General features: G+C 38.2%; 1 protein-coding gene across 2 annotated transcripts in view; it reads left to right on the top strand.

Annotated features, from left to right (window-relative positions):
* LOC109057143 (protein FAM171A2-like) overlaps positions 1 to 20689 on the top strand; it is a 33637-nt gene extending 12948 nt beyond the window's left edge. The window contains exons 3-8 of one of the 2 annotated variants that reach the window (XM_042727839.1): positions 4657 to 4749; positions 12129 to 12287; positions 12494 to 12673; positions 17282 to 17395; positions 17489 to 17609; positions 17912 to 20689. In XM_042727839.1, the coding sequence (XP_042583773.1) occupies positions 4657 to 4749; positions 12129 to 12287; positions 12494 to 12673; positions 17282 to 17395; positions 17489 to 17609; positions 17912 to 19451 (2207 nt within the window). In that variant the 3' untranslated portion in view covers positions 19452 to 20689. Of the gene's footprint in view, positions 1 to 4656; positions 4750 to 12128; positions 12288 to 12493; positions 12674 to 17281; positions 17396 to 17482; positions 17610 to 17911 lie in introns of both variants that reach the window. The other variant, XM_042727829.1, reaches the window with a different exon arrangement.
* The last annotated feature ends 441 nt before the right edge of the window (positions 20690 to 21130 follow it).

The raw sequence follows: 21130 nt of genomic DNA, 5'->3' as shown, positions 1-21130 counted from the left end.
CATTACACACATTCCCATTGAGTCACACCAAATTAGGAGATGCTGTCAGAAATGTGGACGACCAAGATTGGGTAGATGAAATGAAGTTGAGGTAGAAAGGAGGTTTTTGAATGAATTGAAATGGGTGGACAGATCAGACTGAGTTTATGTTATTCAGATCAGCTTACAGGAATAAATTTAAGATTAAGATACTATACCCGATGTCTGAGGGATATCAAATGTTTATAATATATATATATATATATATATATATATATATATATATATATATATATATATATATATATATATATATATATATATATATATATATATATATTTTTTTTTTTTTTTTTTTTTTAACCAACCAGTCAACATTTGGTATTATTTTAATGTAATCCTATTTGGCCATTAAGTTTCTTAAAGACAAAGTTCCCTTGCCAGTAAACTTCTATTATGGCTGATTCTTGTGTCACAACTCAAAAGAAAGTACTGTTGGTAAGTAAAGTTTGGAACTGATGAAGATTTTCTCCACAAGATCTTGGATCGATTTCATTTTTCAATTCATGGTTCATTTAGGTATATTTTTGTTTGACCAATCTGGTTCTGCCATGTGTTTGTATTTATGTGTAGGCCCCAAGGACAGCTCTTTTCCCGCCATTTAACCTGTGAGATATTTAAAATATTTAGAACAATATTAATACATTTTAATATTTTTGTTTGTTAAATAATTTATACATAATAATTTACAATTTATAAAAAATATAAAAAAGAGAGAAAAAGTTCTGATTCACAGAGATAGCTACTTTCAGTTAGATTTCATTTTTTGATTCAGTGTTATTTAAAGATATTTTAAGTTTCATTTAATTAAATTTTAATTTTTAAGTATATTTGTGACTACTCTGGTCCTACTCTGTGTTTGTTTGTTTTTGCATGCAGGTTGGAAGGAACACTTATTTCCCACCATTTTGTTTGTATAATTTTTAAGAATTATATTTAACAAATAATCATATATATATATATATTACTGTAATTAAAGCAATAGGTGGTTCAACAAAATACTGACACAAGGGGTTGTTCCTTTTTCCAACTCAGAGATTCTGTTTTTTATTTATTTTCTGACATGTTGGTGTTGTATCTTTAACTTGGATGTTATAAGTTGCACTGAGAAAATACAGCTGGATAAAATAAAAACTGTGTCCATCTTCATTTCAGGCTGCAAATCAACAAAACGTGATTATTTTAAAGGGGAGTGATTCTTTTCTATACCCACTCTATGTGTATATAAACAGCCAATGTTAGGCCCTGTGCATTTACTTCAGTATGTGGTTTGCTAACAACACATGCCTGTTATGCCAGTAATGGCTGTAATATTACTACTAGTTGACAAAATCCTTTTAATTGGCACTCATGTTTTCATCTGGATGGTTGTTTTATTACAGGAAAGATGGATTAGATGACTAGCAGGGGTGTGACAGCTGTGTGAAAGTGATGGAATGCCAGTCATTTGACTGACAGTGTATTTGGTCTGTACTCCAGCCCCAGATTGCATACTGAACGTTTTTATAGTATTGTCACCATTTTTGTGTATGTGATTTAGCTTTATGAAGGTTAACATTTTTGACTCTCATCTATTTGGTACGAAAGCCACCTGCCCCTATTTTTACAGCCTTTAGTCTCTTAGCCATGCTGAAAAGGGGTTTCCAAAAAAAAAAAAAACCCCAATGATGTCGTGGAGTTTTAACTGTTCCCGCAGCACTTTGATTATCTGAGCAAGTCACGCGAACTCGGAGAGTGAGTCATACTCACAGAGTGATGAAGCAGTTGCTTGCAGCTCAGATTTAATCAACTGAAGTCGGGGACACTTGTTCTTTCCCCCATTGGCCTATCTCTCTTATTCCATTATGGTTTAACTGAATAACTCTATTTTACTTATTTTAAAGAGCTCATGATATCAAAATTGAATTTTGTGGCATTCGGTTCATGCTAATATTAGCTTAAAACCTTCTACAATGGCAAAAATGCATTTGGATACCTGAAGGGATAGTTCACCCTCACCCTCATGTTATTACAAACCTGAATTTATTTCATTTTTCTGTGTAACACAACATATTTCATAAAAAAAAAATACAGCCACACAGTTTTGGAATAATAGGAGAGTGAATAAAATGTAAAATTATGACCAATAAAGCTTAACATTAAAGCCTAATATTAAAATTCGATATTATTTGATCTAAATAAATTAGAAATAAAAAACATAAACCTAAAATCAGTCCATTTAAATGCTACAAGTGAATTTAGACATGCATAGTATCATGTAAAATGTATATTCATTTTGAGATATGCTAAAGATTACATTTAAAAGTGCTATGAAATTATTAGTGTTTTTACAGATTAACTGAGTGTTAGATGACCCTCTAACCTTGGCTGATAACAGATATTGTACCAATATAGTGTGCATCCCAAGACATCATTCTGGCTGTATTCTGTATTATCAAAGCAGCGGGTGTATAAATGTGAATTGTGTTGTCAGAAGATAACTAAGGTTACAAATGATGTAAAATGAAACCACACAATGCCAAATCAGTACCCTCCCTCTCTTCATACGTACTTTTCTTTGAGCTTCTAGCTAATGCAATGTGGGCAGTACTGTTGTCACTGCCTCTGAGTTTTGTGCCCTACCAAGCAGAATATTAAAGAGACCAGAGCCCCTTCTGTTCAGGGCATCTGTGCTTTGTGTGTGTGTGTGTGTGTGTGTGTGTGTGTGTGTGTGTGTGTGTGTGTGTGTGTGTGCATGTGCGTGTGCGTGTGCGTGTGCTTGTATGCATAACTGCACGGGTGTAAATGTGCATGAATTGACTGTGTCACGTTTCCCACAGTCTTTTCCTTAAAGTGACAAGCTTTTTTTATGTCAGAGCTGGGGAAATCTGAATGTAATATACTCTGCACTTGGGTTCTGATATCTTCTGGTGGCCTGTTAAATATAAAGCAGACAGTCCCTATAGAATCTTATTAAACTTTTTTTTTGTATTGTTAATAAGCTTCTATTAGATTGAAGAGCTTCATGTTCTAATGAAATAAACACTGTAAAACATGAGGTGTGCATAGGCAGGAGGAGATTTCAATGTGCCATAGCAGATGGGAAATGGACACAGGATTTCTGCTCCCAGCATGCAACAGTCTTCTGGAGCACTGCCAGCATAGGTTATCCTGCCCATAGAGGAGCACTGAAGGGTGAGGTACATTTAGATTAGCTGACAAAGATAGATGTTGTTGGCACCATAGTTTTAGTGTTAAAAAAAAATATTTAATGTTGGCATGCCAATGGGTAACCTTCTGATACTTCACATGATATGTCAAAGGCTCTGATGTTTACGTTTAGATGTCTGTCCTCTGGAAAAAATATTGATGGGTCCAAAACCAAGATCCACTGAAGGCCAAAGGAGCTGATGGTGTGGTAATGTTCGACAGGAAGTCATACAGCTACAGCGCTATGTCAGATTTTGTCAGGTTTTACTTGCTGTTATCAAAAGCTTGTTTGAAGTGAGATCATGGGTTCCTGCTGTGTTGCAAACCTGAGGATTTGACCGTGCTGAGTCGTAGCTACATCTACATCTAGCAGCTACATGTGGTGAACTACGGCAGAGGTATATTCCTACAGCAAAAAAAAAAAGCCTTATGTTCTCCAGGATGAATGATCCCTGAAAATGGTCTGGGAAGTGGATTGTTTACTGATGTTGACAGACATGGAAAAACAATAGCATACAAATGATGCGAAGTAAGATGCAGTAAGACAACCCCAACCAAGGGACACACATTTTCATGTACACCTGGTGTTTTAATCCATCTCTTCTGTCCACATTCAACCACTTCTGTCCTTATTTTGAGGGCAAGGTCTTTGGGCAAATTTATGTATGGACTTTTTCTGATCTTTTGATTTAATATTGCGAAATAAGCTTACCCAATTTACATAAAAATGTGAAAGGCGACAACAGAAAATGAAAAAAAGAGCAGCAGCTTTTGTTTGAAACGCTGTGGGTTTGTTTTAGAATCAGGACTGGTAAGAGAAGATGGACATTTTTCCGCCTTAAACCCAAACTTACGATTCCAGATGGCAAAGTTTAAATCCTGTCTGGCTAACATGCTTCAACAACGCGTCCCGTAATGTTTTAGTTTTAGGTCAGAAGGCAGAGAGGAGGCATTCTTTTGGGCTGTTCAAATGCATAAGCATCCACACTAAAAGAGCGATTCGATCTAATGTGTTCAACTACCTCTGGAAGTAGTTAAAAATGGACAAGCTCAATAGGTTTTACACTCCATTAACACCTGTATTTAGCATCATCCATTTGTTATTGGATCGATCAAAATGCATCTTAATACCAGGTGTAAATAGGGCCTGTCTGTCTACTAATGGGCTGATTCAGATTCAAATATTTTGTGGAATCGGTGATACTTTTATCAGGATTATTTGATTAATAGAATGTTCAAAATAACAGCATTTATTTGAAATAGTAATGTTTTGTAGTATTATAAATGTCTTTACTGTCTTTTTTAACCAATTTAATGCATCCTTGCGGACAAAAAGTATTAATTTCTTTTAAAAAAGAAAACGACTAAATATTTAAATGCTAGTGTACTGATGCTTCTGTTTTTGTTTCTCTCTCACTTGTGTTTCAGTATACGCCTCCGTAAGTCTGTACTTACTTCCCCAGAGACCAGCCACTCTCCTGCTGTTTGACGATGTGGTGCAGATACTGTTGGGTTTTCCAGGTGAGTTCTTTCTTTCTTTCTTTCTTTCTTTCTTTCTTTCTTTCTTTCTTTCTTTCTTTGCCTTAAAGTGACAGTTCATCCGACAGTTAAAGTTCTGTCAGCATTTGTTCTCATCCATGTCCTTCCAACCCAGTATGACTTTCTTTCTTCTGTGGAACATACAGGAAGTTATTAAGAAATATAAAGTGTTGTTTACAGTGGAAGCCGATGGGCTCAAATATTGTTTGGTTCCCAGCATTTGGCAAAATATCTTGCTTTGTGTTGCACAGAAGAAGAAAGGTTTGGAACAACATGAGGTAGGGTTAACCATATGAGTACCACAGTTTTTCAGTAGGTTTGACTGATGCTTTATGTCTGTCTTTAATATGGTTTACTGATACTCTGTGGTGGTTCAGCCAGGCTGTGTTCCACATTGTTAGCTTGGAATCTGAGATCCGAATGCAGCTCCATTGATTCACACACATCCTGCGGTGGTTACATGTGCATGCAGATGTGTGGAACTGCTGAGTTGGTTGTTTAATAATCAGGCTAACACTATAGCCTCGTATCTCAAGAGCTGTCAATAAGCAGACACAATTTAAATGAGACTGGACGCAATGCCTGCTAGCTATTTCACCACGTTGCACGCTCAATAAATGTCATCAAGATTTACAAACGTGATCAAATGACACATTTGCTTTGGAAAGAGGTTGTTTCCTCTGGCAACGTAAGGAAGATTTAGAGAAACTGCTGCCTGTGTTGCCTGGGTGGCTTGTGTGTTTTGCAGTGCCAGTCAGGTGTTTAATAGAGATTTTTATGGATAAAATTATGGTTGTGGGAAAGTGACTTTTAGTTAAATGCTTTCTGGGTGGGAAGTGATTTTACCCGATGGACTACTATGATGTAATGTACATCATGCAAACTTAAATATCAAAGCCCTGCATATCCTCGATGAATCAACTAATAGTTTTTAAAATGTATGTAACAAATTAAACCTGTCTTACTTTAAGTATTATTGTTACCAAAGAGTTTTTTTTTTGGATCTTGATTTAAACAGCTTACCAACCATCAATTCAATAAAGCATGTGCAAAACATAACTCTCAGTGATCAGTGCATGTATTACTTAACAATATATACTTCAAGAAAACATTGTTCAACCCCACAGCACATTGAAAGGTACATAAGTAAACTGAATCCAAAAGGCAATGCAAGGCAATGTCTCATAGATGAGTTTGAAGTTCGGTGTAAAAAAAAAACAAAAAAAAAACACTGAAAGAGAAAGAGCTATATTTATTGTAACTCTCTATATGAAGCCTACAGACTTTACTAGAACCACCGAAAGACAAACATTTTGCTGAAAAATGCACAATACACAATTTTACAGCCTAGAGTGAAGACATTATGATTTGGGACAAATATTATGTAATTTAATGGAAAACTGTGTGACTGGTGCTCAGAGTTTGCTTTCTCACGTCAGCTTTAAATATGCAACTTTGCTGGCTAACAAATGCAATAATGTGACCAGCTGTATATAAACTAATGCAAATAGATGGTAACAATCATAAACATTTGGGTCGGACTTGCATATGTTTTGTGTGTAGGCATCCTGATGCAGCTCTTTCTGCCTGATCCTTATCAATTTAATGAGCTTGATCTCTCTGTGCATATAGGGGTGTCCCTGATGTGCTCAGTGATTATAGTTACATGCACTCAAAAGGTGCAGTGTCCTCCCATTCCCCCTTCTGCTGTGACAGCACAACAGCTTGCTCTTGTTCCCTCTTCACAACAGAATACCATCAGCGTCTCCAAGCTGTTCCAGAAATAAATGGGCAACTTGTTGGGCCTAGCACAGAAAAAGGCCTCGCTGACTGATTTAGACATTTTAATAACAGTGTAAAGTCCTTGAGTAATTGTACATTACTGTACCAAAATGTTAGTTTTTTTTTTTTTTTTTTTTTTTTTTTTTTTTTTTTTAGCAGCCAGTGAAATAAACAGTATATGTAATAATGTAATGTAATTGGCCACAACTATGATCCTTTGTCATTGGGAAGTGGCGTCATACCACAGTTGTTGACCTACATGAAGATATATGAACTTGAATTGAATTTCAACACTCTCAACAATCAGTCTATAAACAACTATATTAAAATGTCAAACAACTGTGAAACAGTTTTTGTAGTATTTATAAACTATCATAGAATTTTATAATATTTAGAATTTCTTTTTATTTATACAATTATACAAAGTATTTTTTTATCATTATTTTATTGCAATTCAAGCTTTATTTCAATTACTAAAAACTAAATTTGTGTAGTTTTATTTTATAAAAACATATATATATCAAGTTGTGTGTGTATATATGAAATGATTTAAAATTATATGAAATTATGTAAATAAGTATGTTTAGGCATCCATTTAAGTTGTACTTTACCATTCACCCTCAGAGATGATGCTTACTGAGAGAAGTAGAGGGAGATCAGGACTCACACTAGCATGTTTTTTTTTTATGCCTCAAAACCCATTACCATGGCAACTTTGGCAGTGGCAGTAGAATGTGCATTTTGTAACAGGAGGGGTTATTATTAATGTGTTGCATATCTGTCTCTGTTGTGTGGGAGGAACGTGTCATGTAAAACCTGATCTGAGATCTGCTAGTCTGTCAGTGAGCGTTTGCTGCTGTCCACTGTTGTAAAGAGCTTGTTAATGCCTCCTGTATTCAGAAAACCCATGCACAATACAGCATGTGCCTTCGTTGTTTTGTTCAAACATGCACCTTCAGAGTATTTGTGTGCAGAGTCAGGTTATGTTTTTTGGGAGCGTTTTTATGAAAAGTGAGTCAAGCGAATGTACAGACAGAAACAGCCTAAACTCTGAGCCGTAGCGTGGGTGGATTTTTGTGTTCACAGCATGCCAGCCTGAAAAGAAGTTACTCAACTGATTTGGGCTTTAGGGTTTGTTTAGCAACAAGCAAATATAAATGGTGAAATTGAATGTTTGAATAGGCATTGTTGTATGTCATTGCTGTGTTTGTATATCTGGATGTCTTTAGGTGCATTTTAATTAGTGTGAATTTAGAATACTGGATTGAACTGAATTGCAATTTTTAGTACACTTGTCAATATTTGCAGTGACTACAACCACTTTACAAAAAGAACACTTTATTATGATAGCCCTATCTATAGTTAAATCTACCTTAAAACTATGCATAAATCAGTTTTATAAATTCTCTTCTTCATTTTTCCATTCTCTGGCCAAGAGGGGCATTATGTCTTCCTCTCCCAACAGAGCTCAAGCACATCTGTAACTGAGAACATGTGCAATGAAGAGAGAGATGAGAAATGACTTTGTTGACTAGAGAGGGAGGCAAGGTGAAAAAGGAGGGAAGTGTTTTTCTGAGAATAAACTGGTGAGAATCAAGCGGGAGTGTGAGTTGAATGTAAATCTCCTGAGACCTGCTTGCATGAACAGCTTCTAGGCACAGGGCCTATTGAGATACAGAGATCTATTGAGTCATTCTTACTGCTGTAAATCAAACCATTGACAAAATGGCAGGTGATCTCCATAGAATTGACATCATTCAGACATGATAATTATATGACTTAAAGGGATAGTTCACCCAAAAATGAAAATTCTGGCATTAAATACTCTCCCTCAAGTCGTTCCAAATTTGTAAGACCTTCGTTCATCTTTGGAACACAAATTAAGATATTTTTGGATATCAAGGTCCAGAAACATAGCATGTGCGCACTTTCGCTTCGTGTAAACAATGCAGAACGTAAGCAGTAGCGCAATGCGCATGCGTTGTTTACATGAAGCGGAAGTGCGCACATGGAACAACTTGAGGATGAGTAATTAATGACAGAATTTTCATTTTTGGGTGGATTATCCCTTTAATGTGGTTTTTCAGTGTGGCTTACATGCTCAGAAAGTGCACTACCACTGTGTCTATACCGGATGCGAGCGGCGCGGTGCGACAAAACACTATAGATCTCATTATAATCAGTGATGCTGTCTACACTGGATGCGGCGCGACATGACAAATCCCTGACAGAAAACTCCTGCTGTGTTTTATTTATGACGTATTGACACAAATTTCAAATGATTTTCAACGGTCGCTTTATCGCGTCCAGTGTAGACAGACTTTAGCTGTTGCGGCGTGGCAACTATTGTGTCCGGTGTAGACATGGTGTAATCATTTTGATAGATAGCTTATCTCCAGTACCGGATAAAGATTACATAGGAAATGCTTGTTTGGATGAACTGACTGATTGCTACCATATGGGGGTAGTAGGTATGACTAGAGTCATATTTCAGATGAGTATTTTTAATACCATGTCATATAGGGGTGTGCACAAATAGTTGAATATTAGAACATTCAATCTGTAATTATTATTTGAAAAATAAAAACACTATTCGAATTTTACTACGTTTTGCTTTGCTGGCCGTAAATGCAGGGAATCCATGATAAATCCTAAGCACGCAAACTAAAAGTCAGTTTTAACTAAATGCACTGGGTGGTGCTGTGGAGAGTGTTAACAAGTTGAATGCGTTTGATCCCAGAATGTCGTTGTCTGCCTTGCGATGTTTGGAATTACTTTGATCACGTGTGAGCCGAGAACAGAGCTTATCTGATAGCAAAATGATCTTGAGACATATGATTTAAATTTCCTTGAGGGAAAGTGTTTTTGGTGGTTTAAGAACAGAGAGCTTTAAGAGATTTTGGTTAGTTTGCCATTATCTTTGTGTCTCGGGAACGCCTGTGTCGGCGCACATTCTTATTGTTTTGAGCTAAAGGAAACCTTGAGATATAACATTACGTTGTTTTAGAGCATTGTGTGTAATGCCTAATCAAAAGCTTCTTCAGAAATGATGACAAAAACATGATTAAAAAATAAAGTCTTTCTTGTTAAACGTCATTTAACCCCTTACCAATCACCCCCCATTTTCGGCATGGAGAAAGAAATGACATACCCAAAATAAAAAGATAAAGAAATACTAATTTTTTTACATAATGAATAAATACAATATTTTTGAAAAATGCCCATACCTAATTTCATACTTATCACAGAAATAATTTGTATCACAAAATATATGCTGACAGTTTATATTTTTTGTTTATATTTTAACAACTGTGTAACAAAGCCTATTTTTAGAAAATGAATTAAATACTTTGCAAATGAAATGTACTTTAAAGTTTATATTACTGTCTGGGACCTATAATAATGGTTAACTTTTCTGAGGTTAAATGTAATATTATGGAACAATTATCTCTAATACTCATGACATAAAAATTCAGCTGGGTAATTGATGTTTTGTGTTTTGTTATTTTGCATTTATTTAGCAGACATATTCATCCAAATGTGTAATAATTTATCCAAATAATGAATCCAATTTAAATTAATAACTATTTGTAAGCAGATGGTACACATTCAATTTAACTCTGACCCCAAACTGGCCATTCTCACAATTGAATGCATCTGTGTCAGAGTGGGTAACAGGCACTCAGCATTAACTCTCATTGTTTTCCTCAGACTGCTTGACCCCAAGGTCAGCAATACTAATCTATAGCATTCAAACAGCCTTCTGTACAAAAGGCACACTAATGCTATACTAACATCTATGGCTTTGTTATGGAAATGGTGATAATTTGGCTGGTGCTGTTGAGAGAAGAGCACTTTAGTTATTTTTCATGAGTAGTATGTCTCTTTGGTGAGCTGACTCCCTCAGGGGTTTTAATTTTCTCAGTCTAGCTCTCTGTCCGTCTTTAGAATCATATAAGTCTGTGAACTCTCCCCTTTAATCCAGAAAGGTTTTGCTTTGCTTCACTAATATTGGGCCTGTTGGTAGCATTTCAAAGTAGGCCCAGTTGCCCAGCTAAAAGAGAATAAAGGAAACCTATTAGTTTGGGGAGACACAATGGTCAGTAATAAGAAATTCATTGTTTTCCATTTACTTTTTACTGTATGTCATCTGTAATTTTAAGGGGATGTATTTTTATACGCAGTTATGTTAATGCCATTCATTAAGCCAACTGACATTTGTGATGTTTATCACTGAGCATCTGTCTGATAGAAGGAGGTCTCATCAGGGAGGCAAACCACATGATTTTGCACATGAAGGGGATTCTCTATGCAATTCAAAATGCCCAAGCTCCTTAGGAGGCTTGCCATATGTCGAAGCACCAGTCCCAACTAGACTGTTCCGTTCTTTTACTGCATAATCATAGTTTTCAGTGTCAGGTTTACAGGGGATCGACCCATCTGCAGCCCAGTCCTTGTGCAATCCTGGAGCAATTGCAAGCTTTGTTGGTCAGATGCTGTTGCTGCCCTTCTTGTCATCGAGTAAGATGCAAATCGCTGCTTGTGCCACGGTATGCAGTTAGGCAAAGATATTAGTCAGTGAGTAGGCTATCACATTATCCTTGCTTTTTATAGCCTAATTGAATCTAACGCTTGTCTTAAATGTTGGTATTTATGTTTGTTTCTGTTGCTCAGGAGGAGATGGTTAGGCAAATGGTATCTGGTTTAATTTTAGAGATCCTGTGGATGATTTGTTCTGTATTAGTTTCTCCTCTCATCAAGAGCTGGACATGGTAAGTAAATAAATGAATAACTGTGGCCAAAAGAGGGAGTGTCACAGCCTGCCTGCTTTCAGTGGTCCCCAAGCACTGTCATGCTATCCTAGATGTCTGGGCTGATCAGTGACCGGCTAACCCGGCACTAATCGGAGCAGACAGCCTACAGTGAGAGATACACGCTTATATTTTTAGACCTTCTTATTCTCTTATTCCTATTTGCCTCTTCTATACTAAGCGAGCCAAGTGGAGGAGGAGAAGGGATTACTGCAGTGTGGATTCTGAGCTCTGTATTCTTCTTGTAAAATGTTTCAAGAAATTCAAGATACTACATAGTTACCCCCATTCTGGGAAAAATTATCTTGATCTGTCTTGGGATATTTTTAGCAGTTTCTTGAAATTATTAGCCCTGCCCCACAGATTTCACATAAAGTTACCTTGCAATTCCTCTCTCTGACAGGCAAGAGAGGAGAGTAAAGCAAAGCAGCTATAGCAGAGAAATGTTGAATCACTATAACACTCATTATAACAGCAACATTCATTAAAGGAAGTGGTTGTTGACAGAATCCTACAAAACTGCATTCACGAGTAAAACACATGGAAACAACAAACCCCAGAGCAGCTCATTATTAGGGCTGGGAAGCAATAACTGGCAATAACTTATTGAGAACAGCAGTCATACAGGGCAGACATTGTAGTCTGATTTGCAAAACAGTTATGACTTCATTCTTTGTCATAAACCATAAATTCCTTACAATTAATTTATCCATACTCAGTATACCTGTACATTTTTATTGAAGTCTTTTATAAACCCTTGTTGTCAAGGATCCCGGAGACAGCCATGGGTACAGCTTCAGAGAAGAGCCATCCGACCACCCCTAAACACATCCCAAATCACCCTCTCTGCAATGCTCACCTCTTCCCGCAGTCAGTATGAGCTTGGGGGCTTTCCTTACCCCCTTGCCTTGGAGAACAACTCAACAGGTGAGGTTATCCAAACACCTCTTTAAAGAAATATGTTTCTGTGGAGTAACCATGCATCTAGCATTACTACCCCCCACCCCCCACACACACACACACACACTTTAATAATTCATCATTGCATAGAATACTGCAGTAAACAGAGGACTGCAACAGTGGCCTCATGGAGTTTAATCCGTTTTTTGCTCTTACTGTCTGCCTTGATTCAGGAACCAACAGTAGCTGGGTGGAGCTAACTGCTCTAGCTGCAGTGTGTGCTCAGCTCACTGGGCCCAACGGCACTGAGGTCCAGGTGTCAGAACCCATTCACATCTCCATCCCCCTTCCTTCTGACTCACCTCTCAAGACTGCCACCAGTGTCCCAGTATGGAGGTTCGAGGACAGGACAGGTAAATAGCATTTAACAAAATTCTGGTTAACTTTAAACAACAGTATGCAAATAGACAATTTTATCCTACGTTACTCCTTACAGGGCTCAAACTAGAAAATTTGTTATCAGTGTGATCAGGAGGGTGATCATGAATGCCCATTTCAACGACACCTTGTTCTATTTACCATTCTGCTGATACAGATACTGCAGCAGCCTAGTACCTAATAGTTCAGGGGTGCCCAATCCTGCTCCTGGAGGGCCACTGTCCTGCAGAGTTTTTTTATTAATTAAACACCTGAACCAGCTAATGAAGGTTGTTGGGAATACTAGAACTTCCATGCGAGTGTTGAAGCATGTTGGAGCTAAACTCTGTAGAACATTGGACTTCCAAAAAAATAAAAAATAAAAAAATAAAAAATTGGACACCCTTGTGATAGTTCATGCAAGCAAAACTAAGTCAGAATATGAGGACAATGAGGAGTAAGATGACAAGGGCTTAACTTGACATTTGGGAGAGTGGGGTTGTAAAATGTTTAAAAGTGTGAAGGAAAGAAGAGTGAAGGAAAGAAAAATAGTTAATAAAGGAGATAAGATGGAGAAAGTCACTGTGGAATTTCCAGATCTAGTTGAGATCCATTCAAGCAGGTTTCAGATAAAGTGAGAGCCGGTAAAGTGAGTGCACAGTACAAATCAAAGAAGCTGTTAGGCCTTCTCACATTGGAGAGATAATTGCCTGCCAATTCATAAAGTGACGTGACATTCAGCCAAGTATGGTGACCCATACTCAGAATTCGTGCTCTGCATTTAACCCATCCGAAGTGCACACACACAGAGCAGTGAACACACACACACACACTGTGAACACACACCCGGAGCAGTGGGTAGCCATTTTATGCTGCGGCGCCCGGGGAGCAGTTGGGGGTTCGGTGCCTTGCTCAAGGACACCTAAGTCATGGTATTGAAGGTGGAGAGCAGACATAGCTCCCAAAACAGACATAGAGCAGACATAGCTCCCAAAACAGGATGTAATTTAGTACATGGCAAGCTTTGCAGAATTTCCTAGATCTTTCATTGATGCCAGCTTAATAAAGAGAACAGCTCTGGTGGAAAAATCAATATGACTAAAAGAGGGTAGCGGCTTACTTTCTGGCTTTACATTCAGGTCTTAGTTTTCCATAGATTGCTCTTGATATAGTTGCATGTCATTCCAGGTTATCTTCTACATCTCTGTTACATTTTTTCAGCTCTTCACCCTAATGTCTGGGCTGCTTATTTAGCTCTTTCCTAAAGTGTGGTTAAAGATTCATTAAACCTCTCTTAGATCCACAGAGAAATCTTAAATGATTTTAAACTAAGCAGCTTAGTCTATGGCAACCTAATCCCAACTTCCCCTTTTATCCACAGTAGGCAAATAAATGAGTGGTCAGGGAATGTAGTCAGACTCCCTGGTTTGCTATGGTAACATTTTGACAGATGCAAATATGATTCCCGCAGGACTGTGATAGGTGTCAGTAAGAGGGTCATTTGGCCTGGAAAGCCTTCTCTGACACCTTTGACCCTTGCCCACCCTGTTTTCAAGATAACTGACAGATAAGTCCGTTGAAAGAATATTTTGTTGTCAGAGTATCGTTCCCTATAAAAATGTTTGTTTGATATAGGTGGGATATTGAGACAGATAGATAATTAGGTTATCTCATAATTCTATCATATAATTTGATTTCTGATAACAAAAAACAACTCTGAAATATCATTCAGTCTTATACGATTTGCACAGGCCTCTAGTACTCTAGTAGTATTTTTTAATTAATCGTTTTTTTAAATCACGTTGATTCAATATCGATTCTCAAAAGCTGCGAATCGATCTTTTCCGTTATTTATTTCAGCAAACATTAAATAGAAGATCTGATTAATGTGAATCTTTTCATTAGTCTTCTCCTCTAGATCTCACCCTCTTATTTAGCCTTTTACTGTCACTAGGTACGTTTACATGGACACTTTTTGCTTCCATCGGAATGAATTCATTTTGATTGATGAATCACAATGTAGTGTTTACATGAACGCTAAATAAAGTGATCGGTTGATGTGCGCGTTTATATGTCACAAGCTTCTGATCGGATTTAATCTGTTGACATGTGCACACTGCATGAATATACAGAGTTTCCCGCTGCTGTCGCATACTGTTTTAAAAAGCACAAGTGATATTTATCTATTTCGGGTACTAAATAGGCACGACCAGCACATGTTGTGCAGTGCTGCTTGGGCTACTTTAAAAAAAAAAGTTAAAGTGCCCCTTCCCGCACCCAAAACCAGTCGTCTGTTGATGAGAGTCTTAGACAAGGACTGGTGGGACGTTGTCCTGCTCTACTTCACAGACGCTGAGTGAAAGGGGAGTTTTATAATGACGGGACACTCATTTATGACACTTTATTCGCCAGGAGAACAGCTTGTTCCGGGCGTCATACGTCATTACGCAAGTTCTATGTCACTGCGCATGCGCAGTATTTTCCAGTTTTGGTTTTCAATCCGATCTAGTGTTTACATGTCCTCTCACTCGGATAACAAAAGGAATAAGCTACCCCTTACAATCCGATTGAAATTTTAGTCAGATCTGGCCAATTCAATCCGATTGACCTGTTTACATGTGACTTTTTTTATTCTGATCGTGCTTCTAGTCCTATTACGATCGGATTAGTAGGGTCCATGTAAACGCAGCTACTCATTCAGTGCTTATCATGGTGGAGATACTGTTGACAAGAACCAAGAACAAAGCAATATGCACCATTTGCAATACTCTATAGTATAGTATTCTATAATAATACTAAAAATCTGCGGAACCATTTAACATCACGCATAAAGGCACCATAATTTCCGCAATGAAATGTTTACACAAGCGCGGACAACGCTCGCGGTGTTTTCAGCCTCTGTCGTCTCACTATGATGATATGAATACACGAATTTCATCCCCAGCTGCTCTGAGAGTCATTTCATTAGCATTTTACCATTTAATCTGACAAAACTATGCCTTATGCCTTCATCTGATTAACAGAAGAATTAAGAAGAACATTTTATATGGCCCTATTATTGTTTAAAAAAGGACCCTATACAAAAAAGAAGAGGTTTAAAATACAGGCCTGTGGCTCTTAATTTCTTTTTATAAATTCACCATTATTAAAATGATGTTTACTGTTCATTTTTTAAAAATATCAAAAGCATTTGTATTAAAACTATATTCACTGAATGTAATTTTAAAAAAAAATCTAGAATCGAATCGAGAGTGTGTGAATCGAAATCGTATCGAATCGAGACATCTGAATTGATACCCAGCCCTAGCATTCATCAGATTACTTTTGACATAAGTAATAAGGTAAGCAAGAGCTTTTTTTAGAGCCAAAGAAAGAATGATTTTGGACCATATGGTAGCTTAGTACATAGAGCTGCTCAAGCGGTGCCTACCAGTTTCCAGGATGCCAAAATCTATTTAGATAGAGAATGCTTGAGAGCTTTAGAGAAAGAAAACCTTGAATATTCAGTGTGTGTGGGTGATCAGAGAGAAATGTGTTTCAGAGGATAGTTAGTTCTGGAGAACAGGGGCCTGTATTCCTGAGCGGTGGGCAGCTGTGAACTCTCAGTAAGTGTGTTTTTGACCATGTGATAGACACAAAAGTCTGTATTGTTTCAGACTTTGCTCTGTAGACTGTAGAAACGTAGATGTTGAGAATGCAGCTCTCAGAGTCTCCCTCTGCTTTCTCTTGAAAAGGTGGGGCCTCAATGCCCAGAGTGTTCAGATTATAAAAACATTCAGTGTCACTGAAAATTTGCCACTAAGTCCCTGTTTGCTTTGGAGACAGATCACAGACAAAACAGCCCATACAGAGAGAGCGGATGCTTTTGCACATGGTACTTGGAGGGGCTTACTATACTGGGAAACCCCCCTGCTTTGGAGCACAGGTCTACCTGCTGAGCTGAAGATATAGCACCTTCTAGTGTGCGTATTTACACATTGCATGCAGCTGCCTGGGTCAGTCTTGAGCAGTTTTGTGCTGTAGGTAGCTGGTTCTTAGGATTCTGCTGTGGAGCTGAAAGTGCACAAAGCTGTGAAATATGAAATTATAAATAGCAGTATTTAATATGAATAAAAAAGCAACAGTTTCCAATAAAAGTGTTATTGCTGATATGTAGTATAGTATTTCTTCATAGTAACAGGTTCATTTTGTACACTCCAGTTGTGAAGTCCAACACAGGGTGAGCATTTTGTGTTTAGAGGAGGGAGACATTTGAAATCGTATTTGTCAGGGACATGTCAGAACATATTAACTCTCTGTGCTCTTTTGTTTGGCCTTAGGGTTTGTTGCAAAATTTGTGTCCCTCACTGCCCTGCTTTGGTGCCCCATATTACATTATCTGTGTGATTTTGAATATTGAATGGTAACCTAGACTGATCCTAGACCTAAAATTACTTTTTAATGAAGAAAAGCTATTGAACGTGTAATTTGGCACAGTGTGGGTCTAATCTGTCCCTGGCGCACTGCCCATTCACATTTAATTGAGCTTTTCCTGTAAGCTGAATGCATTTCATTGCATTTTTCACTGTCTGCTCATTTTGTAATAAAGTCCTGGTTTGCTGCAGGTCTATGGGTCAGAAGTGGTGCTGGATACATTAAAAAAGAGGACACTCAGATGACATGGAGTTTTGTGGCTCCAAATCTAGGATACTGGCTTGCAGCATTTCCCTCAACCTCAGGTGAGACCAGCAGTAGTTATATGGTATATTATATTGTATGAAAATTAACTTTTTTACATACAAAAATTACTTATTTTTGTGTTAAAGGAACAGGTCTGAACACCTCTGGTCTAAGGGACATCACTACCTATCACACTATTTTTCTGCTAGCGATTCTGGGTGCCATGGCCCTTCTAGTGCTTATTCTGCTGTGTTTGCTACTGTACTACTGCAGGTATCATTGCTCTGTGTGTGTTTGTTGTGTGCCTGAAAAAGTAATTAATAGCTTATCCTTGTAGGCATGGCCTTAAGTTGAAAAACCCATGTCACAGCAAGACTTTTGTATAGGCATACACAAAAGTCTTGCCATGAGCTTAAAATCACTTCCATGAGCAAATAGAGCAGGACACTAAACTACATTTGTATTTATTATTTTGGTCAAACTGTAGTCAGTAAATATGTTAACAAAATTAATAAATGTTTTCTTTATATGTATATTTGGTATAATATGTAACAGATATTATTATAATGTTTCAGGAGACGGTGTCTAAAACCTCGGCAGCATCGCCGTAAGATGTACCTCTCATCCACTCTGGAGAGCTCAAAGAGAGACCAGGGCACATCCACTTCCCACCTAAATCTCATCAGCGGTGGACACGCTGAGACAGCGTCCTCGGCCGCCGACCATGATGGCATCAAATCTGACCTTTCCTCCAACCGTGATCTCCACAGCTCTCGAGAGGACTTCTTCACACATGGCCCCATCCAGAGACAGCACAACTCCAGGATAAACTCTGACACAAAGCGAGGAGAGAGCTTCCCATTGAAGATCACTCGTTTCTCAAACACAGGAACTCGAGACCTGCTCCTGCAGGATGACTATAGCAAAGGTTACAGCTCTGCTGAGGACTCTGACGAGCGCAGATATCATCACCATAATGCTAAAGACAACCAGGGCTATTCATCAGACCCACCGTCTCCACCTCCACTTTTGCCACCATTTACTGGCCACTATCAGGATCACAGTCGGGACAGCAAGCCCCCAGAGTATTATGTAGCGGCAGGGGATCACCTCAGTCGGCCCAGTTCTGTAAACACCCAGCCTGGCCAGCTGATCTTCTGTCATTCTATGGAGCAGATGAAGGAGAGCATGTACCACAGCATGGTGCCCACGCTGGTCATCCCTGCACATTATATGCATCTGCCTTCTGATCTGTCAGTTGTGGAGCAGGCAATGGAAAGGCAGCAACAGCTGCAGCATGATATGGAGGGCATCCAGGTTAGCATGACACTGCCACGGCAACAAAGTCAAAACCAAAAGCAACAACAACAGCCGCAGCAGCAGGCCAGGCAAGAAAAGGAAGAGTCGTCGTCTAGCCAGCAAGCAGAGGGACCTTCAGAGGAGAACTGGGGATCGGAACAGTCCACTGCCCCCGTCCGTATCCCTGTCCTTTTCAATGACTCCACCATTGCACAAATGAATGGAGAGCTGCAAGCGATGACAGAGAAGAAGCTGCTGGAGCTTGGAGTAAAGCCACACCCTCGTGCCTGGTTCGTTTCCCTTGACGGCCGTTCAAACTCTCTTGTTAGACACTCCTACATTGAGCTAAGCAATGAAGCCTTGCGTGCACCTGTGGGCCCCAGCAAACTAGCCCAGGACCACCGTACTGAAGCGCTCCCCGTGAGTTCAGGGAAATCTACTCACCGGAAAGTAAAAGAGGAGGGCAGAGTGAAGGAGGGAGGTGAAAGAAAAGCTCATGGAAAGATTTATTCCAAGCTTCCCGTTATCGAAACACCGGACTCAAGCAGCGAGAGCCATTCAGCCGTGTACTCACCTGAGAACTCCACAGCGCCACTGCTTGACGAGACCTCAGAATCCAGAGGAGGGACGTTCCCTCGTAAAGGCCGCAGTCGGGATAACAGCACTCGTAGTAGTGCCAGCGAGATCCACAGAGACTCTGTCCCCAGTCCTGATGATGACAATGAAGCCGACGACAAAGATGATGATGGAGAGAATAAGAAGAGCCCCTGGCAAAAGCGTGAAGAGAGGCCCCTCATGGTGTTCAACGTCAAGTAACACATGCTGTCCAGGACTGGTTATGGCACCATCTTGGCTATACATTTTGTTCTTATATATGCTTGCTAGTGATAAAGATGCAGAGCTGGAAAAGAGTCAGATGAAAAGCACAGTAAGAGACATGGCACTTACCTGAGTAATAGGCCATAATCCGAAACAATCAAGACTTATAGGTACCAAGAATTAGTGCTGAATGCCTCGTGTAAAGAAGCATCTGAAATCCTCACACCCTTTTAGATGTCCTTCAGATGGTTTAAAAATCTGATGTAGTTCTGGCAGCAGTTCATGAGGCCAGAGGGAGCCATAACTTCAAATCTGCACTCTTCTCAAAGAGTTGTCTCGCTTTCCTTAAGTGACACCCATTTTTTGTAAGAATGACCATGAGCCATTTTAAACTTTAGACTTTGGGAAGCAATCCATAAGCCTTAAAGAGCTTTTTCCTTTTAAAAAGAAATATAAATGAAAATGAATATTAATGTGATATAGGTGAAAAAGAGGGCTGTTGTGCGGATTGAAAGATTTTATCAATCTAGAATGACTTTTATTGTAGTGGTTCACACAAACGTTTAATCTGTTTATATTACTATGTAGAGCGGAACCATTAAGATGTGTGGAAACCTTATATTTCATAAACAGGAGTGAAATGTTTGCTGAATAAATCTGTGCGTTTACTCCAACGTGACTTATCGAATCCTAGTGGTTGGCACATAATGACACTGTATTTTGTACTATTGGTAAAAGTTCCCCTTTTATACTTATCTTTAAATATGTTTTAAGGAGACTGTTTGGGTTAGGAAAACTGCTCTTAGATATGAATAAAAAGTTCTGCTTATATACTGTACAGAACACACTTTGTACTCTGAATAAGCCTTCCCTGTTGGTTCAGTGCAGCAGTAGGAATTGTGTTTTGACTGACTTACCTTGGACACCTGTGAAAATGTTTTCGCACTAATCTTTGCTGTAGTGCATTGGAACTTTTGCCATAAATCAGAACCACTGTTTCTCAATTCTATTCTGTCAACTGAGGAAGTACAATTTTGAACCTTTTTCATTTATGGACGTTTTTGTGTGTGACTGAAGATACAGACTGTGCTTGAAAAGGATGTGCATGGATGAATTTACACAAAAATGTCGTACCAAGTATTTTTTTTAAAACAAGTATTGCTTGATTAAGCACTCTTACTTAACTCTGTGAACCACTTATTCGTAAATAACACCCTAGTAAATTTACACTCTCACTTCAGTCTTATTCATTTTATTTCTGACTACTAATCACCATTGGCCTTGTACTTATAACATGTGAAGCATTAGCAAATACATTATTTATTTTTACAACTAAAAAAAGAACCTACCATGTAGCAACAGTAGTCTCTCGTCATTCCTCTTCAAAGTGTATATATACATATATATATAGTTTGCTTTAATGATGTAATGATGTGCCTGTCATTAAAGAAGTTATGCTGAAGAATTATTATATTATATAATATTCTATTATAATGGTTTAATATATATATATATATATATATATATATATATATATATATATATATATATATATATATATATATATATATATATATATATATAAACATTATTTAGATTTGTCCATCACCACCTGTAAAGGTGATATTGTTGACATAACTGCCTGTTGGCAAGTGAATTTGGAACAGTTTGCGGTA

This window comes from Cyprinus carpio, chromosome A3 (genome assembly GCF_018340385.1).
Source record: "Cyprinus carpio isolate SPL01 chromosome A3, ASM1834038v1, whole genome shotgun sequence".
Taxonomy (NCBI): domain Eukaryota; kingdom Metazoa; phylum Chordata; class Actinopteri; order Cypriniformes; family Cyprinidae; genus Cyprinus; species Cyprinus carpio.
Note: the sequence above shows the minus strand (reverse complement) of the source record. Positions and strands in the feature narration are given on the sequence as shown.